Source organism: Vicugna pacos, chromosome 35 (assembly GCF_048564905.1).
Source record: "Vicugna pacos chromosome 35, VicPac4, whole genome shotgun sequence".
In the NCBI taxonomy this organism is placed as follows: domain Eukaryota; kingdom Metazoa; phylum Chordata; class Mammalia; order Artiodactyla; family Camelidae; genus Vicugna; species Vicugna pacos.
Window position 1 is genome coordinate 26621258 of NC_133021.1, and position 27602 is coordinate 26648859.

The 27602-nt window shown below is 41.9% G+C and overlaps 1 protein-coding gene and 2 pseudogenes across 1 annotated transcript; all 3 read right to left on the reverse strand.

The window, feature by feature from the left end:
• Window positions 1-3141: 3141 nt before the first annotated feature.
• LOC140691414 (threonylcarbamoyl-AMP synthase pseudogene) lies at window positions 3142-7132 on the reverse strand (annotated as a pseudogene).
• An 18241-nt stretch (window positions 7133-25373) lies between these two features.
• Window positions 25374-26734, reverse strand: LOC140691415 (pleckstrin homology domain-containing family G member 3-like). The gene is given in 2 exon segments (XM_072954983.1): window positions 25374-25893; window positions 25895-26734. Coding segments are annotated over 2 exon segments (1179 nt in total). The 3' UTR covers window positions 25374-25554.
• A 128-nt stretch (window positions 26735-26862) lies between these two features.
• On the reverse strand, window positions 26863-27378 carry LOC102527759 (leucine-rich repeat-containing protein 20 pseudogene; annotated as a pseudogene).
• Between the last annotated feature and the right edge of the window lie 224 nt (window positions 27379-27602).

The following is a 27602-nucleotide window of genomic DNA, read 5'->3' on the forward strand; positions in this document are numbered from 1 at the left end:
AGGTCTAAGTCTCAAACAGGATCTTGCCTTCAGCTCTATCACTTGTCTTTGTCATATTTCAGCAGGTTGTCAAAATCGCCAGACATCAGGAATAATTAAGCCACTAGATTAAATTGGATTTAAAAAATTCTGATGGATGCTGACTGCTCACCTAAGACCCTCCCTCCTTCTTTCCCCTCACATATATGTGCCTATTTCTCCTAGCTTCGGGGACCATCAGCATCTCCCTCCACTGAGTTTACATAGAAACGAGTCCCATGTTTGAGAATCATTGGGAGGAAGTCTTATTGGCCAACTTCCTTTTAGCTCAAGTTAATTTCTCTTAGGCTTCTCTAGCAGGCTGCATTTTCTTACCAAGTAAAATATCCTTTGTGAAATAATTTAATATACAGATTTAAAACAATGGATTCAGGGAAAAAGAAGCACTTTCTAGGATTTTTAACTGCTTGGTTTTTAACCCAAGCACGTAGGGATACTACCAATGGGAGGAACAAAGTAGTATTATGGGTAGAATTTTCCTAGAAAACTATGAAACATTGTAACAGGTCTCAGAGATGGCACTCAGTTTTCCTCCCCTTGCCCTATAATGTGTATGGCACGAGCAAGAAAGATTTCTTCATGCTCATGCGGAAGGGACCCAAACCATTCTGATTTCCAGGGGTTGACAAGGATCACCAAGGACTTAAAGTACTGGATAGTTCTAGTAGAACAAACTGGATTACTGCGGGCGGCTGAGAGGGCTCTGAACAATGGGATCCTACATTTCAGTGATGGAAATAACAATACCTAGTGTTTTCATTAAGGATTCACTTCACGTGCTTAACAACCAACCCTGTAGGGTTAATACCAGCTAGTTCAGACCCTTGGTTTTAAGCGTGAGGGTAATGAAGGCAAAACAGTTACATAACATATCAAACATGGTTCATGGATTCAGGGGCAGGGGCTGAGTGATACACCAGGTTTTTAAATTTTTAATCCAGTGTATTCTTGCTACACCATGCAAGGATCACATTTTGAGCTCCCTGTAACAGAGATATTTTGTACTTAGTCCCGGTAAGGGAGATTTTTTTTAGCTCCTCATTTTATTTAGGTGCTTATAATGGATTATGACACTTCCCAGAAGCAAGATGTACCCAAACCTAATAAAAATAGGGGGGAAATGAAATTTTGCCATTGGCAGCAACATGGATGGACTTGGCGGGCATTATGCTGAGTGAAATAAGTCAGAGAAAGCCAAATACCGTATGATACCATTTATATGTGGAAACTAAAAATGTGCAACAAACTAGTGGATGCAACAAAATGAGAAGCAGTCTCACAGATACAGAGAACAAATCAGGGGTGGGAGGCAATATTGGTGTGGGGGAGCAGGATGCATCAGAAAGTGTGGGAATCAGAGCCAATATTTTGTAAGGACTGTAAATGGAGTGTCACCTTTACACATTGTACGTAAAAAAGTAGAACTTCCAGCTTCATCCTGTAAAAAAAAAATAAAACAAAGGAAAACAAACAAAAAGACTGCAGTGAATTAGGTTGACCGCTTCGGGTTAATGCTTTTGAGTGTTTTTCTCAGGTCACACCCACATTCTTCAGTTTAGCCAGGCTAATTCCACCTCCTCATGTTTCTAGGCACGTTGGCTTGTTAATGAGACCATCCAAAGATTCTGATGAACTATCAAACTTTAAACTTTAAGAAAACGAAACAAAACAAAACTCAGCTGTCTGGAATTTACAACATAGCGATTTTCATGTCGGTTCTCATCTGTCTCAGAAAACTTCTTGAAATTCTTCAGACCATCAAAGGTACCTTGTAATGAATGTCTAAGAAAGCGGCACATTCAAGCACATTAATTTTAGGTCCACCGTCAGGGTTCTGCACAATGTGTTGCTAAGAAGGAGGTAACCGTTTTTTGGTTCTAGTACTGAGCTTAGCTCCAGAAGGGTGCCAGGCACTACATGTTTTCTACATTCATGATTTGGGGCTTATGTTATGATTTTAAATCTCACAAATCAGTGTCTAGCAATCACATAATTTTTTTTCATTTCTGTGCAAAGTAAGATGTCTATTTGCAGCAAATGTCCAGACTGTATTTGTCAAGTACATATTTTACAGTTGCCTTTCGTAGTAGAGAGGCCTGACCTCGGCTTGTTTATAACTGAATGACTAATGTGGATTGAAATCGGTTTTGTAATTACATGGCTAGATAACTTCTGGGGCTTTTATTTGGTGTGTTTTGGAATCAGTGCTTGGAGACAGGAAGGAGCCTCAAAAATCAAAATTATGATTCATAAAAATGAAAATGAGACATAAGAATTTTCCCTGATAATTGTCAGAAGGACTTGTCCCCAACTAGTTACTACAAAGCTAAAAAGAGTAAATTATGTGGTACTCATATAAAATAAAGAGGCAAAATTTAAGATTCTACAATTTAGACTTCATATGAATCTGTGAGAAAGTAAAGGATTATGAAATAATGCCTGGGCAATTCGTTGAATGTTTAGGCCCATTTTTCAGAGCATGCTCTGAAATGAACTTTTACATCATGAAAAAGTAAAATATATGAATAATAATCAGTATATAAAAATAAAGCATTTTTTTCATGGGCGTCTTACTTCTCAGTGGGGACTAGATGGGGACAACTTTACAGTCAACCTATAAAATCACAAAGAAAATAATAGAGATAATTTTATTTCACTATAGAAAGCATGCCAACCTTCCACATGACAATAAAAATGGGGTAATAATTATTGAGTGCTTATTAAATGTCAAATAAATGTTCTTAGTAAATGTTCTGAATGTTATGATTGTCAGAACTCTTTTTTTTTTAAACTCCAAATTTGTTATTTATTTTTCAAAAATCTGAAGAAGAAACTTATCGAAACAAGGCCCTCCTAGGAATGTTCTTCAAGTCTATTCAGCTTTTGGCTGATACATGAAATTACAGATAATACATAAAACTTCTCCAGCCAAGGTGTGAGGCTTAACCAGCAGCATCAGAAGCCAGGTCTACAGTGTTGGGAAAGAAACTTTGCCTTGAAAAGTCAGACTAGTAACACTGCAGCCACAGTGGCCTCTGCAAATGAGGCCTTGCCAGCCACCAGGAGACAGACACATAGTGTCCAGCACCAGTCCTTGTGCCCTCACTCCTCAGGAGTTTCAGGAGCAGGATCCAGGTCGGGCAGCTGCCCGTACTTCTGGAGGATGGCTGTAATGCTCTCAAGGGCATAACCAGGACGAATGATGCCAAACTTTCCAGGTACAGACAAGTCAACCACAGTTGAGCCTAGTCGGCATTTAGGGCTCTGGCCATCCCCAATTGGTCCCCCATCAATGACCAAAGAGAAGTGAGGCCAGAGATCTTGGAATTCCTTGACCTTCAGAGAGCTGGCCTGGGAGCTGAGTCTGGCGCTGGTGAGAGCAAGCGGTCCCCCAAATACCTGGGCCAAGTCCTGCATGAAGGCATGATCGGGGATCCGGATGCCTACAAGAGGAGTGAAGGGGTTCAGGTCCTTGTTGAGCTCCTCTGAGCGCGCCATCACCAGGGTCACTGGTCCTGGCCACAACGGGTCGTTCAGGAGCGCCTCAGGTACTCTCACATGGCAGTGCCTGTAGATGTCTACCGGCCTCGGTCCAGCCGGCGCGCTCCAGGTTTGCGGCCCGCACGGCCCCGCTCCCCGGGAGCCGCCGCCGCCGAGACCCCGGCGCCGCGGGAGCGGGGCTCGGCGGGCGGAGGAAACGCTCTCTCCGGGCGGAGCCCGCCGGCCCCTCGCTCAGCCCCACGCTGGCAGCCACCACGGCCCTCAGCCCCCTGCACCGGACGCGCCGAAGGCATCCGCCTGACTCTCAGAACTCTTAATTCTCGAACAATCCAATGAAATAGATATCATTATTATCCCGTTTTACAAGAAACAAACCGAGGCACAGAGAAGTGAAATCATTTGCTCAAAGTAACATGATTAGATCTTATAGAACAGAAGATTTTAATTTGAATGGACTTAGAGTCATCATTCTTTTTTCATGAGTGCCTTATGGCTAGCTAATGCTCTTGGAGTCTTGTTTTGAAAACTCTATATTCTTCCCAAGATCAGCAAGATATTTGCCAATAAAACTAAAACATTTCAAAGGTTCATATTTGTCATTTAAGTCCTAATTTTTCTGGAACTGATTTTTCTGTTTGGGAAGAAATAGAATCCTGTTTTATTATGTAAGTATGTGTAATTATTTATCTAGCTCCTCTAAGTGAAAAGTATCTTCTTTCCCCACTGATCTGCCCTGCATCGCTATCATGAGTCAATTTCTGTGTCTTAATGGGTCTATTGCTACGCTGCGTGTGACGCTGGTCAGTTTGTCTGTCTCCACGTTGCTCCCACATCGCTTTCATTACTTGAGCTTCAAAACAAGGGCTGTTATCAAACAAAGAAGAATTAGCCTTTGTTATCTTTCTTCTTCTAAAATATTCAGGCTCCACTTTGCTCTTTATTCTTTCATACACATTCAAGAATACATTTCTCAAGTGCCGTGAAAAAATTCTATTGGAACTTCTACTGAGTTGCTTTGAATCCATAGAGCAATGCTCAGAAAACAGATATCTTTTGGACAGATATTCTTTTCACTCATCAAATTAGCAAATATGTTTAAAAATGAGATGACCTAATGTAAATGGTAGAAAGTGATGTGCTTATTCTCAAACCCAGCTCGAGAGAGTTTAAACTGGTGTATTTTTTGCTGAAAAGCAATTTGGCAAAATGTGTGAAGAGCTTTAAAGATTGCAACTTTAACCTCATAATTAAAATTTCACAAATTTATATTTCATAAGGAATTAATTTGGGACTCTGGCATGGTTTTACATCTAAAGATGTTAACTAAAGATTAATAATAATTGAGAAAATTATGAATAATCTAAATGTCCAACAATAGGAATGTGATTAATGAATTATGAAGCATCTGTTAATGGAATCACATGTAGTCTTTTTGAAGGATTAAAAAAATTTTTTTCAATTTTTAATTTTTTATGGGGGAGGCAATTAGGTTTATTTAATTAATTTATTTCTTTAATGGAGGCACTGGTCATCGAACCTAGGACCTTGTGCATGCCAAGTGCATGCTCTACCACTGAGCTATACCCTCCCCTCTAAAGAATTTTTTAATGACATGAAAAAACACATGATATAATGTTACATTCAAGAAAGCATGATGCAAATTGTATATACCGTATGATCAGAGTCTTTTAAAATTTCATAGGAAACAGACTAGAAAACTATACTTAAATGTCATAAATAATTTCCTTTGGGTAATAAAATTATGGGTAATTATTTTTCTATGTCTTACTAACTTTTAAAAAGTATGATAGATGACCTTTTATTCCAGAAAACTAAAATGTTTCTCAGTGGTCACTTTTATTTATGACAACATAAAATTCTAAATGGAGTGATGGAAACTATGTGGTTTTTTTTTTTCTTTTATTGCAGTATCTTTCCAAACTTTATTGAAATTTCCCAAAGGCTTTGGTTACTATTATGAAAAACTTTATAAATTTGGAAACTGCTCACTAAGAAAAGCAATTAACAAGAAGAAACTGTGTGTTTTGAACAGTAAAATTAATATCTGGTATCAGCCAGCTTAAAAGAGAAATGGTTCAAAGTTGACTGTGTCCATGAGAGGTGACTGGTTTTTCCTTTTGATGTGCCTCTGGAATATCTCAGAAGGAAACTCATTTCTATGAAGACACCTTTGGATGCTTCATCAATATTCCTGTAACCCCACTTCTCCCAAGATAAAATTCCTTGGGGTAAAAATGTCCAAAGCTTTGAATGGCAGTACAGTGTCAGAAAATGTTTCATTTAGAAGTCAGACGTGTGGATCTCAGGCTGCAGGAGCTTGGATATATGATGAATTCTTAAGCTATGTGGAGAACCCAAGAGAGCAGGGTATATGTGTGTGTCTTTGAAGTCTCAAGACCCATGCGTTATCACATGGGTAATCAGTAACGAACGCTTAAGAAGTCCGGCTCCCCTAATCTTGCCATTGCTACGCGGACACTCTCACATATTATCTTGAGAACTGAGTGCTATGTGATGTCTTATGAGAAAGCCATTCTGTTGGGCATATGGGGAAAACTGGTTAGGTAAAAATCCTGAAGTACCTGCTTTGAAGACAATGGAAGCAACACCATTTGCGTGCATCTGGTGCAAAAAAGAAAAAAAGCAAACTATTCCAGGGAACTCCTCCAAGTACAAGATGATTGACTGTTATGCGTGGGCAGGCTGGATGGGCATGTGAAGAAAGATCACAGAATTTGAAAACTTTGAAAGAGTCCATCTTGCTGCAAGAATGGTGTGCAAGAATGATTGCACTGGTTATAGCTCATTTAACAATGTTTCCTTCTCTAATCAACAGAGGATGGAATCACTGTTTACTATTGTTCATGGTGCGTTCTATTAGTTTAAGCCCTGCTGATGACGGTGATGTTGGAACTCTGTGCAGGACCGTGGTGTTTGCAGTGCCAGTAAGTAGATGCTAGTAATGTGGTTGTGACATAGAGGTTTATTACACCTGAAACTCTCATAACTCACCATCCCTTATTTTACACACCAAACAGTAGAGGCATTTTTAAAGCATGAAGTAAAGCCAAAAGCAAAGGGACCCCACAAGACACAACAGGCTTCCTTCCTTTGAAGAAAGACTATTGAAAATAGTAACTTGCATTGGCAAATGGCTATAGAGCTGCCAGTTCATCTCAGTGTCACCAGGACCCCTCCTTTAGCAGTTGGGGAGGTTCAAAACTAGGACAATTTTTCCTCCATCTCTTGGCACCTCTGGTGTTACCTTAAGAAGAAAGTGTATAACCCAGATTAGATTCTCAAGTGTTTTGTTTCTGTGAAGTGACCTCTTGGGTTGTCTTACCAAATTTGGGTCCAGTTTATCTACCCAGTGACCATGGAACCATCCGTAATTTGAGCACACATTGGATGTGTGACCAGCAGATTATGATGGTAGAATATTTTCTGCGTGAAGCTTGTAGTCAACTTTCTTGTTAGTCTTAATAGAGCTCCTCACTGGAGATGCTGCATGTGGTTGAGAGGACAGTGTAGGTAAGGGCCAAATATCTTGCAGGTGAGAACCTTCTTTCATCTCAGAACTGTGTCACAAATCACATCCCTGCTCCTTTAGGATACAAATACAGAAACCTAAGAGGAAAGTCAAGAGAGAAATAACCACACCGAGAAACTGAGGATTATGGGAGAATCCTCCTGGCACACAACAGAGGAAAATTTTACTGTTTATGCCCCACTTTATTCCAGAAATAAGTCACATGGAAAAGCTTCCTTTTAGCTTTCTGCTCTGCTACATCATTTCATTTCTGAGTTAATCAATCCATGTCTGCCATCTCTCAGGTCCCACGATAGCCAAAATGAGATTCTGCGCCTGTACAAAGCAATGATTTTTGATCAGCCTCACGTGTCTACTGCAGGCAGCCATCACACAGATGCACATGGCAGATCCTAAGTGTGACCACATTTGAAAGGAAGGTGGGGCCACGGCAGCTTTTAGTCTGAGGTTGACTTCATTCCAGCACTGTGCAAGACTCCCCTGAATATCCTTCCTTTTGTCCAACGAGTGTGAGCCCTATTTCCATCTCTGTGCTCTGCCCAGAGGAGTCCTGCCTGTAGTCTTTCTGGTGGTTCTTTCTCTAGCCTTGGGTGGCTTCCTAATATTACAGTTTTGCTAAATATCCCAACAGGAAGTTCTGTAGATTTGAATTCTCTTGTTGTGCAGGCTTCTCTCTGGTCCTCTGCCTTGTGAAGTCTTGCCTTCTTTACCTCTTCAGACTCCAAGCTTAGTCCCTTCGAGGGACACAACCTCCTCCCTTGCACTAACAGCCCGGAGTCCTCTCCAAGCAGGGAGGGAAGCCCATCCCATCCATTTCCCAGATCTCAGGAACACTTCTTCATGCCTGATACCCAGTGTCTTAAAGCCATTTTTTCACATGTTTTGTCTAGTTTTTTCCCAATTGTTTGATTTCAGGAGAAGGTAAATCTAGAAGGAGAAACCCTGGAGACATCTTAAAGGAGTGTTTTACTCAGAATAACACTCTGAAAAGATAATTTTGCTGGTAACAATCAGGTTCAACCCTATATAACCTAAAGTAAAAAAATAAAACATTGTGGACTGACATTCTTGTGGCAGCTGGATTTATAATAGTTATGAATTAGATAGATCTAGTTTCAAATTTGTTTTCTGAATTTGCTGGCTTTGTTATTTGCTGGCTACTTGTTCTAGGGCGGGATATTTACCATTTCTCGACTTCAGTATCCTTCGCTATAAAATGGGGATTACCAGAATACCAATCTCATGGCAACCCAGTGAAAATTAAATGAAAAACGTAGCTTGATGACTGCTACATAAATTGTAGATACTGTCTTTATATAAAATAATATGATATGAGAACTCTGTCATTTTCAAGAATACATTTTTTCCCCAAAAGGAACTTGGAGGATTTACATGGTTAACAGCTAAATGAACAGCATCTGATAACTATACTGTAGTCTTCACACTAGCGCGTGGAAAGGTCTGAGAGAAGCATGTCATGGACTCAAACAGAAATGGGTTACTCTGGGGTATGACTTTTGAAAGAGACCGCAGTTTCTGTCACCTAACTTCAAGGGGACAGTTGGAGGGACATTTTTCAATTTTATGAAGATGATTAACTCTTTGTGTTTTGTTGATGCTTTCAGATTCCTCTATTCTGGGATATTGGGGTTCAAGACTGATAAGACAGCTAATTGCCTTTTCATGAAACTATGCAAATAAGTCCAATGATGCAGTACCCACTGTTACTAAAAAGGGAGGATTCACAAAAAGTAATATCAGTGATTATTCCGAAGGACAGGATAACAAAGTTTATAAATAAGATTTGTTTGTGTTTTTGTTTTTGTTTTGTGGGGGAGGTAGTTAGGTTGATGATGATGATGATGGAGGTATTGGGGATTGCACCCATGGCCTCGTGCATGCTAAGCACGTGCTCTCCCACTATGAACAAATTTTTAAATGTTTAATACAAAAAGGGAAGAGTGTCATGAGTTAAAGGAAAGTTACAGGTGGGAAGTTGTAGGTGTTCTTTGAATTCTTTCTCCTCCTCTGAAGCAATGAAATTCTACATGTCAGGGTATATTTTGTGCTAACGAGTATCTGTTAGAACTTTATCCCTCTCTGAGAAATATCCCATATTTGAAGTCCAGCAAAGAGGATTATCTTCCTCCTAACAAGAATAAACCTATTTTCTCGAGACATCTTGCTTGTGCCCTGGCAGTTCTATTCACAGAACCGTTTCCTGTTTCAATGGTCCAGTGGAACCTTTCTGGTGCTGTGTCATGTGGGAAATCGCATTTGAATGAGACATTTCTCACATCAGCCCTGCAGCCTTGTTTGGGGCTGTTTCCTTGCTGCTCTTTGTGGAAGATCTCAGTGATGAGTCTTTGCTGTGGATGCTACACCTCACAGCATGACAGAAGGAAAAATTTCACCGAGTCACAGAATCACAGTAACACGTTAGTAAGAACCCATTGCTCTAGAGTGAAAAAAAAAAAAGTAAAACAGAACAAATAAATAAACAAACAAATAAACAAACAAAACTGGAGACATTCAGGCTCTAGAGGAAATTCTAAGACCTAAAAAACTATGTTTAACAGTATCAGAAAAGATTATAGTAAATATCATAAAACTTCAAATGATCAGTCATGGGAGAATGATTACATTTAATTGTTATTTTCTTCCTTTAGTTTAACATTTATCTGATGCTGTTCAGTCAACTATGACAGAATAAAGTTCTTGATACTTATGTAGTAATTTTGCTTTGAATATTTATTTACTGTCCAGTGTGATCAATTCAGGTCTGATTAGACTAAAATGGTTTTCAAATGATGTACTGAATCACCTAATATTTACAAGATTCTTGCTTAAGCCATATTTCTAGAAAGAAGTCTTCATAAGTTTGCATCACTGCATCCCTTTTGAAACAATAATGTGGACATTTATTCAGTTTTGTATATTTGTGGACTGTTAATAATTTAGCTTGAGGATGTTTTTTGAGGTCAGTTTATTATCTTATCCTATAATTTTGTCCCCTTCCCATCTAGCTGGAAATGAACCAGGGTGCCTCATTCAAATTTCCTATGAACTGGGGGTCCATTCCTTCTCAAAGAAGGAAAAGGAAATATGTAAGAACAACCCAGTGTGCTAAAAGAGCACTTATTATTCTGTGCTTTTCCCATGAGTTTTCTAGCTACTATTTTTAAAGGTACAGTATTCCATGCAGAAACCCACACAGTAAACCAATATACTGTAACAGTGGAACTTGTTAGGACCCAATTCTAATAGATGTATTAATGGCACAAAACGCATGAGGCTGCAAAGGCACTGAGATCATAATTACTGAGAAGTAGATTGCAAGATACCCACAATAAAAGGGAAATAAGCAGACGGCTCATATTGGCTTGTATTAGACCTTTGCCATACGATTTTCAAAATGAAAGTGTTAAATGGTCCTCAGTATTACAATGTCTCTAGCACAGTGCTGTATCAAGGGAACCAACCATCCTTGGACGGTGGCCCTGCTCCCATCTGAAGTTTCTCAAGATGGCGCCACTTTGTGTCTATGTGTCTCTTTTTTTTTTTTTTGTCTATGTGTCTCTTGCTTGGTGTTGACACATGAAGACTATTAATGAAGCATCTTTTAACCATCTTCCACAGCAGTGGTGACCTCCACAAATTCCAAAATATTCCTTTTCTCCTTTGAGCTCACATCTTTAGATCACTCTAGTAATAATTTTCTATTTGTAAGTACTGAAATAAACTGTCACATGGAAAATATGAGTGGAATGACAATAATTTCCCTCTATCGGATCTTGTCGCCAAAATCTGTGAAGTCATCGTATTTAATGCTCGTTCATTGGCCATGAGCAAGTGTGTCGTGACATTGCTCACAATTTATGGACCTTCCTTTACTGGTCTGCATTGTATTTTGAAATTCCTAGATGTTTAATTCCTTCTCAGCTTTACGTAATGACTTTGTACTCATTGAGATGACTCTGCATCTCACTCAAGTGGGTGAAATTGAGTGAGGACATAAATGTCTTAGAAGTTTATCATCATATGTCCTTTGCTTTACCAAATGACTTTATTGTCCTCTCCTGGGGAAAAAAGGTTTGAAGGCTCCTAGTCACAAAACGAAGATGCAATGATTTGTAAACTGGGATCACAAGGACATCAGTCTTGGATCAGTGTCCAGGTCCTTCTTAGCTTCTCATCCTAACTTTTTCAGCTACAATTAACAGTAGTTGCTATTAAGGGAATTTGTAGCTTCCACTTCTGCTTTGTGAAACTCAGAGAAGTTTTAAGTCCTGACTTGCTCTTGTTTAAATTTGACTTATTTTGAGTATCCACAGTCGTCCACTGCTGCTGAGAGCATGTTTAGTGTGTTCCGTTATTGTACTGAAATCCAACGGGCTCTTAGAGCAATTGATTGTACTCAATAAATAAAGCTGCATCTTTGCAACAAAGAAGAAAAGAAAGGAAGGAAGGGAGGAAGAAAGCCTGTTTCTGTAAGTCCAGTACATTTTAAACAAAATATCTCTATCTTATTTTCAGAATTCTTTTCCCTGTGAAAGTCTTCATCTCGTTAACGTGACCTAAGTCAGCCACAGCAACTCAGATGCTCTGGACAGCAACTTGACAATGAGTCCCCACAGGCATTTTGTCCTTTTGTGAACGGGCTTCCTTTTCTAGTATGTGGTGAGGTCACAGGCATGCAGCGACATTCACGGAGACTGGCTTCTCATTGGTGGGTTACAAATGAAGCGATATAACCTCTAATGCTTAGTCTTCACAGTTTCACACCAGGCATCTTGGAAGCACATCTTTTGAAAGGGAGAGGGAGAGGACAGTAAGTAGATAATATGTGGAAAGTTTCAACCCAGAATTGTTGCTATTTTGCATGGTTTCCAGAAATGTGCATCTGCTTGGAAAGGTTTTTGGTTTTGTTTTTGTTTTCTGGGATTGAGTGAGCATTAGGAGGGGCAGGTGAGAGGATGGAAGGGTGAATAGGAAATGGGAAAAGTGCTTTCAACCTGATCTTTTGCTCCTAACCCAAAAGTGACAGACAAATGAAACACATCTCACTAGGATATTACCCAAATGCCACAACAGGGCTGAAGTTTTCCATGCAGAGGACATGGCCCTAGGAAAGCACGCAGGATGCTAGGATCAAAGCAGGGGCTCATTTTGTTTTAGGGGCTTATCTTTTTCAACAACAACAACAACAAGAATTCTGATTTTGGGCTAGTTTGAACAGTTTGGTGGGTCTTGAGGAGCAGAGATTTGACTTTAATGTTAGTATGTCACCTTCATTAATGAAGCCTGTTTAACTGGGAACTGCATTTTGTTTATATTCCATGCAATGTTGAACAGAAAAAACAATGGATTTCCAAAAACATTAGTACATTTGGTACGCTTTGTGGAGGTGCATTATAGTAAAAGCGAAGAATGGTGTATAATAAAGCATGCCTGTTACTGTGTTTGTTATAAGGATATCAATGTTTTCATCAATGAAATCCAAATCCACAGAATGTTTTCATAGGCCTGCGGCTATGAAAAAGTTACAAAAATACTATAAAATCCAATAAAAAATACTGTAACATGACTTTTTATATCTCTGTAAAACTACAAAGAGTACCACCTGGAAAAGGCAACATTTCCCCAGAAACTCAGTATGAGGCTTTCCATGCAGATGATGGAACGTAGTAGTTTCAATAGTAAGTTAAGGACTGATGAACTTGAGCTACACATGGGCTGAGTCCACGACCTTGGGTGGAGCACTGGCATGTACTTGGTTTCACCTTTCTGACTGCATGCAATTCCAGTACAAACTGCTTCTTCTCACTGATAAAAGAGATCCTGACACTGAAGCCATCAGTCACCCAGAGGCATGTGTCTCATACTTTGGTGCTGGGTGAATATTATGCATTTTCCTCATAGAGATAACTGTGCCTCAAGGTGAATGGCCAGGTGGCTTTTGAGCAAGGGGAGAGCAGCTCTGCTCTGAAGGTCCACGGACTGAGCAAGAGACTCTGCCACACATCTCATCACCTCATTTCAGGTTTTCCTCCTTAGGATCCTTGAAGGAGCTTTTGCTTGTTTCATTTCACTTATCAAATCCAGATAAGTTAGACAGAAACCAAAAATTCTTTCTTCCCAGCTGGTATAAACCTCATGTCTGTGAACAGCTGGAAAAGTATATCTATTCTAAAAGGGAGGGCTGCTTGAAGTGGACTGAAATAATGATATGTCTCTTGGGGGGAAATCGTGGTGGAGAAAATGTGTCTGATTTGGATGAAATCTGATCGATAGACATATTTGGCTATGAACTGTAGCGTAACTCAGTGGATTTTCTTTACTTGCAATTTACAATTACTAAATATATGCTACTATAAGAGAAAGTAAAGTTGTCCAGAAGAAATTCTGTGGCCATCATATGTTGGGCGAAATAAAAGGATTCACTCTATGTAAACTCTACGAAGTCCATATAAAAATTTAGTAAATATCAGTTGGCTAACTGAGTAAATGGATGAATGAATAAAACCGTATCTACATAGACTACCCACGGTTTAACATGACACTATGTGGCTGGCTAGACAATTTGGTCATTGTCGGGTTGGTTCATTGCAGTTTAGGACTAATTTCCCTTTCATTACTTTAATAATTATCTAAAGCCACTTGGAATATTAGCATAACTTTGTAATACTTTTGGCCACCATAGACAACCTTGAAACGAAAAAACCTTGACGATTGCCTTGTTGGCTCAGACACTTCGCCATCATCATCAGTTACACGCGGGGTCCGTGGCTGGATACGCTGTGTTTACAGCCAACTTGAACATTTATTGTCTCGACCTGGTGTTGCCCTGTTTGGGTGGAATGCATTTTTGCTCTGTGAGGTAGCTGAGGGTGGGAGCAGAAAAACAGGCTTTTTCCTTTAACGAAGCAGGTAACCGGGGAATTGGGGAGAAACACACATTCCATTCCACACCCAGTCAATACAGATCAAGAAAAACAGAACCTGTTTGTTCCCTTTTTTCAACCACAGTTTCCTTTATTATCATTTTATGGGAATAATGACCATTTTGGCACACAATTTTGCTTCGTTGCTCTATGAATCTGTTTTTCTTTTTTGTTTGAAAGGAAGACATGATTATTAGAAGCAGCCAACTCCCTCAATACCCCTCAAGAGTTTATTCTTTGTTTCAATTATTTTTAAGGCAGAATTCAAACAGTTCAATTTTTAAAGTGTTTTAAGAATTCACGCAGCATACATTTTTATTTTTAAAGGCAAACATAGAGATAGATGGTACCAAAATAACCTACCGTAATTTCTGGTAAAATCCCTGAAATAGCAATAAGAGTATCCCTCAATTTTACAAAAAATAAAGAACATATCCTTAAAGGGGGTAACATTTTTAACATAGATAATTTTTTAAAGTTTAAGAAGTTCTTGAACTCAGTATGCCTTACTAATAAAAGGTCTTTGCACGTTCTACAAATCCTTGCTTGAATTTCTTTCAGCTTTTCAATTCTAACCATGTTCTCTGTAGAGAAAATTGAATTGAATTCTATAAATTTACTAAAACTCTTTGTATACTTTGCATACATAATTGTATACTTAAAACAAATGAATTTTATGATATGTAAATTCTACCTCAATACCTATATACTTAAAATGAATGAATTTTATGTTATGTAAATTTACCTCAATAAAGATGTTAAAGAGTAGGAGGAGGTAACCAACGTCCACGTGTTCTTTGCCTTCTGGTGTTCTCTGCCCATTGGAATTGATGATTGGATTAATAATTAATGCTATTTTGGATTTGAAAAGATCAGTTTGCTGTGAAGGTTTCTGAAGCACTATTTCTGCCATCACAGTGATTAAAACAAAGGTTCAACTCTCCCCTTCCTCCCCACCCACACTCCGGTGTTCTGTAATCATTCATTAACAGAACTTTTAGGAAAGGGGTCAGTGCCAGTGAAAGCTGAATGCTGAGATGTATTGTTTCACACCATTGACATCTGGCTCCTAAATATGGTCAACTGGGTACCTTGTGAGCATTTCATGCCCTAGTGAGGTGACCTTGAACTTCATTCATTCCTCTTAGCTTTGCAAGCCTTATTCTTGCTCATGAGGACCACTGCCCTTGGGTAGATTGAAAAACAGAAATCAGAGTTGGTCCATCTTAGTCACCTTTCAGAGAAAATTAAAAAGAGTGGGTAAGGTTGGACAGGTTTTTCTTGTTATGTTTCTTGTTTGTGAATTCCACCAGGAATAAAATCTAAAACATTTTCTTCAGTCTCTAAAGGAAAAAAAAACTGTGTTATACAGTATGTCAACATTTTCCATTTATTTATGGTTGTTTTAAAAAAGGAGAAGGAAACAACTCGACTTGTTCTGAGGGAAAAATAAGTCTGAAGGGCAATCTTTCACGGTGAGCGTTCCAACAGCACTCTCACCTAGATACACTATTTCAAAGAAAACTCAGCACTGAAACGTTCTCCAGTTAAAGATGACATATTCCTCTATATGCACATCCTGTTAAAATAAAGACTTTGTATGTAAGATTTTACACACAAGACCCCTTGGTTGTTGCATACCTAGTCAACACCTCCCCAACGATCATATTCTTGACATCCTGCTGGTGTTTTCTGCACACTGGTAACCTTCCTATGTTTTTTTTTTTTAACAGCTTTATTGAGGTATTATTTACATATCATAAAATTCATTTATGTGATGTTTATCATTTAATGGCTTTTAGTAATCTGAGTTAGAACATTTTCATCACCCCCCACAAAAGAAACATTTACCAATTAGCAGTCATTCCCCATTTGGATCCCTATCCCCCAGCCTCACGCCTCTGTTTCCTGCCTACACGGTTACCTATTCTGGACATCTCACATACATGGGTTCATGCAGCATGTGGTCTTTTATGACTGGCTTCTTTCACTTAGCATAATGTTTCAAGGTTCATCCGTGTTGCAGTCTGTATCAATATTTCCTTCCTTGTTATCAACCAACAGGATTCCACTGTGAAGATACATATATAATGTTAGTTTCATCCATTTACCAACTGATGGGAATTTAGGTTGTTTCCTTTTTTTGGCTATTACAAATAACGCTGCTATAAACATTCATGTACAGGCTTTTATGTGGATATAAGCTTTCATTTCTCGTGGGTAAACAGCTAGGAGTGGAATGGCTGGGTTGTAAGGTAAGTCTACGTGCAACAGTCTAAGAAACTGCCAAAGTGTTTTCCAAAGATGTCTACACCATTTACAGTCCCACCTGCGATGTATGAGGGTCCAAGTTTTCCATATCCTTGCCAACTCTCTGTGGTATGAAGTGATATCATATATATATGTTTACATATATATATATATATATATATATATATATATAAAATGCCTCCAAAATAGTCAAAAACCTCTTTTAAAATCATGAGAAAATATATACTTCATCACCCTTCACAGCTAAACTAGTCCAATCTCTCCCACGTTCATGTTCAGTCCATCAAAACTGTAATCAAAATAAGGAGATCATTTAAATATCAATGTTTTTCCACTATCAGGGAGGCCAATTTAAGAATAAACCTTAGATAAGCTGTCACCAAAGTAAACACACCTTCAGAATATATTCAGATGCATTGCAACTGCTGAGACTTGGAGTAGCAAAAGCCATAAACAATGGCAGGGTAATAAACTCCAGAATTTAGGTACAATACTTCTTCTTCCCCATTGAGAAGTCAAGTGAAAAGTTTGAAATATATTAATAAACTTGGTCCTTACTTCCCATAGGTAAAGCTTATCCCTAATAATTAAATGAAGGAGAGAAGCGACCATTCTGCTTTCTCAGTGGTTGGGGGCATTTCCCACTGCACATGTATTTCCCTGAGACTTCCTCCTGAGTGTATTGGATTTTCATTTAGGCAAATTTAGGCTATAGCTTTTACTATTTGTGGGGTAATTGGCTGATCCAGGTATCCAGGACTACGGGGAACTCTAAGAATTGGGAATTATGACTCTGACTTTCTTAATACAAGTATTACATCATCTGTAAATGTGTGAATTTCTGTATAGAATCCCTGAATTCTTACATCATTGGACTATAGTTGGCTTGTACCAGGCTTGAAGTTAACTAATATTTCCAACCCACTTGAAATACAGGGACTTGGGAGGCAGCGGGCAGGGCAGATTGTAGCTATATTGGGCATCCCTTCAGATCTTTTGTACACAAATAAATGTGTATTTGTGTGTGGAAAATGTATATAAAAATGTGTGCATATATATATATATATATATATATATATATATATTAGTGGGTTGACACTATATGTTTTGCTGAATAACCAGCTTTTTTCATTTTATCTATTTTAGACATTTTATATCAATACATTCTTTTAAAAATAGTTGCATAATGTCTGTTATTTGAATGCTGTACATTTGAAAAATTAGTCCCCAACTGTTAGACATTTAAAACACATACAAGCACACACGACATATCACACTTTTATGATAAAATTATGGAAGAGCAAGAGTCAAAAGGAAGTGAATTTTTAATTTCAATGCATTATACCAAATCAGACTACATGCCCACATTCTGTGGGAGGAGGAACCATACTTCCTGCTTTACACCTAACGGAGTATAGACTCAGGGAGGGTAAGTTACTCACCCAAAGCCCCAGATCTCTCAAGAATTGGTCAAGGTTCAAGGTCATCTTGGCCATGACATTGCTGGGCTTCTCCATGACAGCCCAGCATCTCTTCAGTAGGAAGGAGGGCATCCTCTCCTGCTCCATGGCAGCCTGCAGAGCTGGGAGCCATCACCTCCATCTCCCTCACAGATGAAGATTCTCTGCACCAGCGTTGCTCTCTGGACCAGGCAGACCAGGAGGACCAGGCATTTGTTTTCATCATCTTGGCAGTCAAGACCGTCTTTTCATTGGTGTCATGACTGGAAATATTGGCGGGATTTCCCCACCATCCGCTTAACCTCTCACGAGGGAGTGACTGACTGACTCTGTGAGTTTAATGCAGGGAAAGAGAGCTTCTTTAAAGGACCACAGGGAAAAGAGCAACATAACACGATCCTTCTAAGAACACTCAGCCTAATGACAGCTGAGTCCGTGTTGACACTGGAGAGCATTTTCGTTAGTCACCCCAAGTTTATTTTGTCAAAGGTGGCCTCGCCTTGAATGTGGGCTTTTCCTCTGAGGAGCGGAAAATAGGTGTGAGAGTGTCTGTGTCTGTGTGTGTGATAAAATAGCGCAAACATTGTTCCCACACAGGGTGGTCTAATTCTCCAAGTGTTCATCACCTAAGCTCCTGCCAACTTGAAGTTACGTAGAGAAACAAATTTCATCAGAATATTACTAACTAATGAGCTTAAACAATGATAACATTAGCACTCACTCAAATTTCCCTCCATGCCTAACTCTTAGACATCTAATTATTCAATGCAAAATGAAATTGAAAATCTCGTTTAAAAAGATAGGAGTGGTGGTGAATCTGATGAAAAGGAAGGTTGGTGACCTCTTTCAGCTGCAGGCCAAATCACTGACAGATGAGAATCTGGCACAATTCACCAATTAAATTGAGGAAGAGAGAAAAAATGCACAAGAATGACTACAGAAGTATTCTTTGAAAAGGGAAGAATTTGGTTATATAAGGATTAGGCAAAACCTAATCTGATGAAGCCTTCAAATATTTCTATTCATTTATTAATGTTATTGAAGTACAGTCTGTTTACAATATTGTGTCCATTTCTGATGTGCAGCATCATGTTTCAATCATGCATATACATACATATATTCCTTTTCATATCCTTTTTCATTATAGGTTACTACAAGAAATTGAATATAGTTCCCTGTGCTAGACAGAAGAAACTCGCTTATCTTTTATGATTTTGATGTCCTTTTTAACGTCTTCATGTTTATTCTCATGCAACTCATTTCCAGTAACAGTTTTCTCTTTTCTATAGCTTCCTGCTTCTTTTCTATTTAGAGTAGACCTTTCAGTATTTCAAAAACAAAAAACACTACTTTTATTTTCTAGACTCTATATTCTTGAAGAACACAGTTCTAACAATGTAGTTTCAGTTGCAACATAAATTTAATTGTAACAATATATGATATGAAATAAATGTATTTTATAATTCTTGTCCTACTTTTTAAGATGAAGACTCAATTCACAGGATTTTTTTAATTGAAATATAGATGATGTACAATATTATATTAGGTACAGTTGTACAGTATAGTGATTCACCATTTTTAAAGGTTATGCTCCATTTATATTTATTATAAATTATTGGCTATATTTCCTCCATTTATAGTTATTATAAAAGACCGGCTATTTTCCCTGTGTACAATATATTCTTGTAACTTATTTTATACAAACTGATTTTTTTTAACTAGTTATTATGAAATTTTGGTCCCCATCTAGGTACCAACTATCACCATATGTGAAAACCTCCTGTAATATATAATTCTTGTAGGAAGGTCATAACAAACAGACAGCAACAAAACAGAGAGCATGACCACCCAGAGAACCCACTGTTAACATTTTGGACTGTAAACCTTCAGATATTTTCTTCCATCAAAAATGTACATACAGACACTCTACCACGTCAGTGCTTTTCAAGTTTCTATTACACATAAGCTCTTTGGTTTCCCTTCATCTTTTCCCTGAAGAATATTCTCTTAGTTCTTCCTATTTAGGAATAACTATTTGTGCCAATTTTCTCATCTTCTCCAGAGAAAGCAACAGACCCTGATGCTGTAAAATTGGCCCATCCAAACATTGATTCAGCCCCATTTTATGAAATACAAGCAGGAGAGCCTGCTTGCCAACATCCAGGGCAGTATTCCTCAATTTTTTTTTTCATTATTGCCTCTCTCAGGAGCTTATTTAGACATTTTCCCCTAATTACCCACCAGTGGTGTCTGTTTATGCACTGTGGCCAGTGGGGCTGGTGTATTAGTGTCCTGTTGCTGCTGTAACGAACTACCACAACTTTAGCAGCTTAAACACACAAGTATGTTATCAAACAGTCCATATGAACAGAAGTCTGACTCACTGTGTTAAAATGATGAGGCTGGTGGAGCCATGCTCTTTTACAGAAATCCAGGGGAGAATGTTATCAGCTTTTAGAGGCCACCTGCATTCCTTTGCTGGGGTCCCCTTGCTCCACCTTCAAAGCAAACATTGCATCTGTGCCTTCCTTCCATTGCGACATCTCCTCTTCCACTTTTAAGGACACGTGTGATTACATGGGGCTCACCCAGATAATCCAAAATAATCTCCCCGTTTTGAAGCCAACTGATTAGCAAACTTAAGTCCATCTACAACTTTAATTTCCTTTTTGTAACATAACGTGTTCACAGTTTTCCTGGATTAGGGAATGGACTTCTTAGACAGGACGGGGCCATTTATAACAACTTTTCTAGATACACGTGTGCATCTTAATGCACATTTTTAAAAAATGAAATTAACAACACTCATATTTTTTTTCAATATGGAAAAACCCACCCTTGACCTAAAACATCATTGCCCACATGAAGAGCCTTTTAATTATCCAGTAAGCCTACATGGCGCATGAGGGTATCAAATAAAGATTTCACTGTGTCATCATGACAGATACTGGAAACCAAAATTTAGATTGGGGGGGAAGTGAAACATACTTAAAAGTATTTTTCCAGATTGTTCAGTGTTTCTGTCTCTTAAATGTACTTTTGCTATAAATAAACTATCTCTGGGACTTTCGAAACATGGAACATAGAAACGGCAGTTTAAAACACGCAGCCTCCAGGGGAATGATCAGGCAGGTTGTTTTGTTTCTTTACTGTTCATGTTGTTGCAGAAATAGCAAGAAGACTGACATTTTAGGCCTGGAGGCTTCCCCACTGAAGTCTTTTTCTATTTTTTTTTTAAAGCCTTGAGCCAAATCATCAGATTCCTATTCTCTCTACATCAATTAATGGTACCTGAAAATCCAATTCAATTTAATTTTCTTGAAATGGAAACCTAGGGAAAAACTCCTTTTCTTCTTCAAAGGAAACCTGCCTGAAACAAAGACAATTGCACACTGGGCTGCAGGGTGGCAGAAACAAAGTTACAGTAACGGTGCCTGGAAAATGAGACAGTTTCGAAGCACATTTATATCTACTTAGATAATTGCTTGGGAAGAAAGGCAGTGATTCTGTGTATTAGAAATAAAATCGCTCGTGATAGTCGGAGAGTTCTCACGCAGATGAAGCGTCTCCATTTTTGTCTCAGATCATCTTAAAGTCAAAGGATTTAGTGACTCCCCACCCCCTGCCTCTGTGATGATATTATGGAAAAGCCATGAGTCCATCAAGTAAGAATCCAGTTCTTAATTAAATCGTGCAATAGATCAAGTCGGTTTTCAATAAGCTTGGCTCGCCAACCCCCTAAGCCCAACCTCGCATCTATTTAATAGGGAGCCTTAGCTTGGCTGTTCTGATGCTGTGGTGCCGGGAAATTCCTTCTTCTAGCCTAATTATGCCCACAGACCACCAGGAAATAAATACATAAATAAACAAATAAGCTCATCCTCTAAAGAATCATCCCTGTGCTCTGAACTAGTAAGTAGACAGAATGACCCATCAAACTCTTTCACTGGCTCAGGTAGAAACAGTCCCACATCTAAAATACTGGACCACTTCTCCACACCTCCATCACCAGTCTCTCCTCTTTCCCCAAGTAGCTGCTTCTCTAGACCATTTCCGAAAGCTCCCGGCTCCAATCCCAGCTTCCACCATTCCTGCCCTTCACAGTTCTCTAGGACAACCAAAGGGATCTTTTTGAAGTGAGATGCTAGCAGGCTCCTCAATGACTTCTCATCTCACTCAGAGTAAAACCTCCTACCACGTGCCTCCTGACCTGCCAACCAGCCTTCTGTCCGACATCATCTCCAGTCACCCTCGGCCCCCTCCTGGTGTTCCAACCACACAGGTCTCTTCACTTTCCCTCCAACACACCAAGTCTGGCCCTGCCTCTGGCTCTTTGTTCTTGCTGTTTCCTATCCCTGCAATGCTCTTTCCCCAGATATCTGAATGGCTCACTCCTCCACTTCACTCTGACCTCTGCTCAATGCTGCCGTCTTGGAGAAGTTTTCTCTGTTTATTTACAGTAGTACTTCTCCATCCCTCTCTCCCTTTGTCCAGTTTTATTTTTCTTGCAGGCACTTATCATCCTCTAATAAATAATTACTTGCTCATAAGGTTTCATGCCTCCTCTCTCTATAATGTGAATTCTGTGAGATTAGGGTTTTGCTTTGTTCACTGCTTTGTATGTCAAGTAATGGGATCTGTGCCAAACACACGGGGCTCAGTGTATACTCTTTATTGGCAAACATTTAATGAGCATCTCCTGTGTGCACAGTACCAGGATGGCTCAGCGATGAGGGAGCGACTGTAGAAATAGTGATACTGTAAAGGCATGAATGAACAGGGTGTGGAGATGATAAAAGAATTCTGACTGAAACGGAAATCAGATAACTTGGGGGCAAGTCCAGTTATGCAACTGATTAGTTTTGGAACTTAATGTGCCAAATTCCTGTATGCTCCCATAAAAATGGAATTGATAACGTTTGCCACACCAGATCGCAGCAAATCTTAAGTGAGACGTCCCTCCACCACCACTACCTGCCATGACATTTTCTTTCAGCCATGATCGATGGACAAGGTACATTCCAACGCATTGGTAGTCCCAGATGTTTCCTGTCTTTGGTGCTCTGCAGCATGAAGCCTGCTTTCCAGATCCTTTAGTGTCTGCTCCCTCTGCCATCTTTTTGCAGCACATAACCTAAGGGTTTCAAAGCCCATGCCTTTGATGTGAATTTAACAACTAACATCTGAGGTACTAGCTGTTGCATCATGTCTTTTCCAGTAGTAACTTCTTTTGGAAGATGCAAATCCTCGTGATATTTCAAAAGGTCTAGGTTGTCTGATCAGAACTAAAAATGGAGGGTCCAGGGTTAAGTGGACATTTAATTTTTTTAGCGGCAATAATTTAAAAGTAGTCTTAGAAAGTCCTTTACATAAACTGAATCAAGCGTCCTATTAGAAAAGATGGCACACGCACACATTTATTTTCTATCTTCATTCACACAACTAATGGATAATTCTGAGCAATACTGTATGTGTGAGAACACGTACTTGTGGGTTGAGATCCCAGTTCATGCTAGGAATGTATTTCTTAGTTTTCTGACACTGGCAATCAGATAAGACTTACAGAATTTATACTTCATATATACATTCATATATATTACTTATCTTGATGAAAATTTAATTTTGAATTTTATTACATTCATATGGAAGTTATGCACTTAGGGTTTTAAAGTTACTTCTTGAAATGTTCTCTGGCTTTTATGCTAGATCATAGTAACCGAGAAAAGCTGCATTTGCATTTAAAAATGTACCAATTAAACTTTTATTCTACAGATGGATTTTTCTGGGTAGACTGATATAAAATTCAAGGTGTCTAATTTTTATACAGCCTTTTATAAATACCTCATTTTTTTTTTGAAACCAATGCGTTCTTTATTGCAGACTGAAGCTAAGGGCTCACTCACACAGTGGGCTCTGGCTTGGCATGCAGAGGTTACTCAGAAAGTCAGGGCTCCAGAGGGCAGGGCAAACCCAGCCCTCATCTCCTGTGGCTCTGGGTCAGTCCCTTCACTGGGAGTGCCATGCAGCCTCTGAAGAGATCTGAGGCCAAGGTCTCTGGGGGCTGGTTTAGGGAGGGGGATGAGCACAGACTCAGAGCCCTGGCATTGCAGGGGGAGAGCTGAGAACCTTCACCCTCCACTCTGAGGACATCCCCAGGGTCGCCACCAGGCCCTTGCTTCTCAAACAGTAAAGTGCTTGCAGGAATAACCTGGCGATCTTTTGAAGTGCAGGTTCTGATTCTGGAGGGCTAGGGTGGGGCCTGGGATTCTGCATTTCCAATGAGCTCCCCTGGATGCCCATGCTGCTGGCCCACAGGCCACACGCGAGCTGCAAGGCTCTGGCCATACAGTGCCTCTGTGAGTGTCAGAAAAGTACACTCTTTCTTCAACAAAGAGAAATCCCACTCCAAGACATAGGTTGGGTGGGGCTAGGACAGCCTGGGCTGGACTGCAGGCCCACTTGTCCCCAGTGTCCAGGGCTGAACTTGGAAGCCCTAGAAATCGTTTTGACCTCCTCACCTTGAAAACCCTTTTCCCAGAGCTTGGCCCATGAGGCCTTGGGAGACGAGCAGGCTGAACAAGGCATCTCTTTGGACGCCAAGTTCTCAATGATGGACCAACAATGGCCCAACCTGTCAGCCACTTGTCAAGAGACAGGGGACCTGGTTAGGGGCAGGCCTCAGAGCTGGGGAGGGGGCACAGGACTGTGAGCATTATGAGAAAGGGTTAGTGCTCTGAGCAGTGGTCTGAGCTACGAACAGCCTAACCCTAGGAGTGGAAAAGTGTCCACTGCTCCATGGATGTAGGATTTGGGTGGTCTGGCTTCCCCAAGTCCTAGGGCCTCAGGAGTCTCCCACAGACCAGACGTGGTGGGCTCTGAGCTCCAAGTCTGCTTCCTCCACAGATGAGAAGGTGGGAGGTAGATACCTGGTGATCCAGGAGTCAGGAGTTCGCCAAACCACAGGTGTTGTCAGGAAGCAAGAGCCCCAGGTCCTCTCCTGGTACGGGGACCAGTTGCCCCTGTTTACCAGGTACTGTCCCACTGTTAGCTATGAAAGTCCCATGTCCCTGGAAAGCCTTCAGTCCTGGGAAAACCAAGATGGTTGGTCATCCTACTGCCTTTTTTTTTGTTTGTTTTGGTTGGTCAGCAGTGGTTATTACACCATTGGCAAATAATGAAATGTGTATACATTAGTGACAACCACAGGGGCCAGCGAGACAACCCACAGAAGCACCTGAACGGAGTCCACGACATTCTTCCCAGGTACGGACTCAACAACAGAACACAGTTAGTTAGTGTGTACACAGGCGAGCACACTAACACATCACAGGATGGAAAGCAATAAATTATGGGCCTCATTCCTGCCTGGATCCTAAGAAAAGGCACAGCTGAAGAGCAAAGCCTCCCCAGGCCACCTTCCCGCGTGTCCCATGGTCGGGCCCTCAGTCTGGCTGGCCTGAGCAGGCCTTGCTCTCCCTGGGAAGAAGTGAGCTTCAATATTTGGCTTCTTACCAGAGAAGGACTATATACAAGGGAAGCGGCTACACTGGCCTCAGAGGGAAAAAGGGCTCGTCTAGGCCTGTGGAAAGTCACCGGCGTGTTCACAGCGGATGAAGACACTTGCTAGGTACACCAGGGTGCTCCCCCAGGGGCGGCCTTTCTGAGGGCCCCCGGCAGGGCTCAGGTGAGCAGGGAGCCCTGGCTGCAGGCAAGGATGCCAAAGTTCCTCATCCCCCAGCGTGGCTGCTGCCTCCTCCAGGACTCAGAGTCAACCTACGGAGTTCAAGGCCTGGAATCTCTCTCTCAGGCTCCTCACTCTGCCCTGCTGGCTTGGGTCCGCAGGGTCCCTGGGACCCTCTTCCTTAGGCCGATTCTCTGCAGATTCCTGGAACTTCTGACCCTGCCCCTGCCCCTCCACACCTGCTGGTGAGCTTGGTCCCTGCCTGCTGGTTGCCTCCATTCCCAGAGCGGGGCTGGGCCGGGGCCCCTTCTCCATGACAATCACGCGCCGGTTGTCCTCCAGGGTGAGGTCTGTGGTGACATACAGGGCCTCTTCCCCATCCGACCCCCTTGGGGGCGGCCCCCCGGAGGCTGGGGCTGAGCGGCCTCTGGCCCCCTGGGCCCCTCCTGGCTTTCAGGCTGCAGCAACGGCCCACTCTGCCCGACAGAGGCGGCTCCATCATGTCCTCCGGCAGGCTGCGGGGCCGGCCGCCCTTCGCCTGGAGCGCCTCATCATGGGAGCTGTACTTGGAGCAGAGCTCCCGCATGTCGGGCCAGTTGCAGGTCTCCATGTCAAAGGGGCTTCGGAGGGACGGCCAGGACCCAGGCGCGGTGGTCTTCGGGCTAGCAGCTGAGGGGCTGAGGGAGACACATCGTGGCGACGTCTCCCGGGCAGAGCCGGACTCGGGCGGGCTGTGCTCCGGGGCCGTGGGCTGCTCGTGGTTGAAGAGAGACAGCACTGGCTTCCTCTTACCTGGGCCTCTTGCTGGTGCTTCAGCCTCCTCCTGCAGGTGGGGGATGGTGGGAGCCACCTGTTCCCACTGAAGCGACGGCCTGGCTGCCACCGACTTGCTCTTGACCCGGAGGCTGTACCGGCGGGCCAGCTGGTAGACGTCGTTCTTGACTCGCTCACTCATAGGGCCGTCCATCACATGGGAAAGCTGCAGGATGTGGGGGTGCGGTCGGGTCACCAGCTCCCCCTGGGCACTGCTGCTCAGCTCCTTCACCAGCTCCTTCAGTTCCCGGGCCAGGTGGGCCGGGCTGGGGAGCTTGGTGGGCGAGGCGCTGTCTGGCGAGGCATCAGCCGACTCCTCAGTGATGGCCCCCAGCTCGTGGTCCTCCAGGATGAAGAGGGGCTCATGCAGGTCAAAACCATTGCCCTCTGGGCATCCCAGGGCCCGCTGCTGCTCTGTGCGGTCTGTCCTGGACCGCTGCACCCCTCCCACCATGCGCTGTTCAGCCCACCCGCCCCCAGCCCCCCAAGCTTGGCCTCCCATGAGCCTGTGGGACTCCCTCCCTTCAGGGAACCAGGCCAGGTGGCCTCTGCCCCTTGCTGGGCGGGCATGAGGAGGGAGGCCTAGCGTGCAGGGGCCTGCGCGCCCTCTGGAGACATGAGACATGATGAGTGGCGGGCGATGACGCGAATCTCAGCGTTTAGCGGGTTGAAGCGCAGGTTGCTGAGGCGCAAGGCGGACATGGCAGCCAGCTTCTCCACGGGCACGTCCATGATCTCGCTCTCCTCCAGACTGATGGTCTCCAGAGCAGGCAGGGTGGTGAGCTGCTCCGGGAAGTCCTTGAGGTGCTGCAGGGTGCTGACCTCGTTGGGGAAGCGGTGCAGGACGTTCCCTTCCAGGCGGCGTTCTCGGAGCTGACAGAACGTGGTCATGAACTTGCTGGTGAGGGACTTGAGCTCGTTGTTGGCCAGCATGATGCGGTGGCCCTGGTCGGTGACATTCCGCAGGACCTTACAGATGCCGATGGGGAAGGAAACCAGCTTGCACTTGGCCAGATCCAGGGTGTCGGAGCCGCTCTCCACCGTTTTGTTGACCTTCCTTGCCACTCTGGCCACCGCCTCACCCGTCTTCCTCAGCATGCAGACGTGGCTGGTCTGCCACTCACAAGGGGACCTGCTGCGGCGACAACGCCTTGTAGCACCCTGCGCAGCGCTGTCACGCTCCCTCCGCCGCCGCCAGCGCCGTATGCAACAGTGGCTCATTGGAGCCGGCCGGGCTACCCGAACTTGTTGATATCAACTAAAAAGGCTATTTCCTGTTTAAAAAACAAATAAAACATAATAGGAAAAATCAAGACTATCAA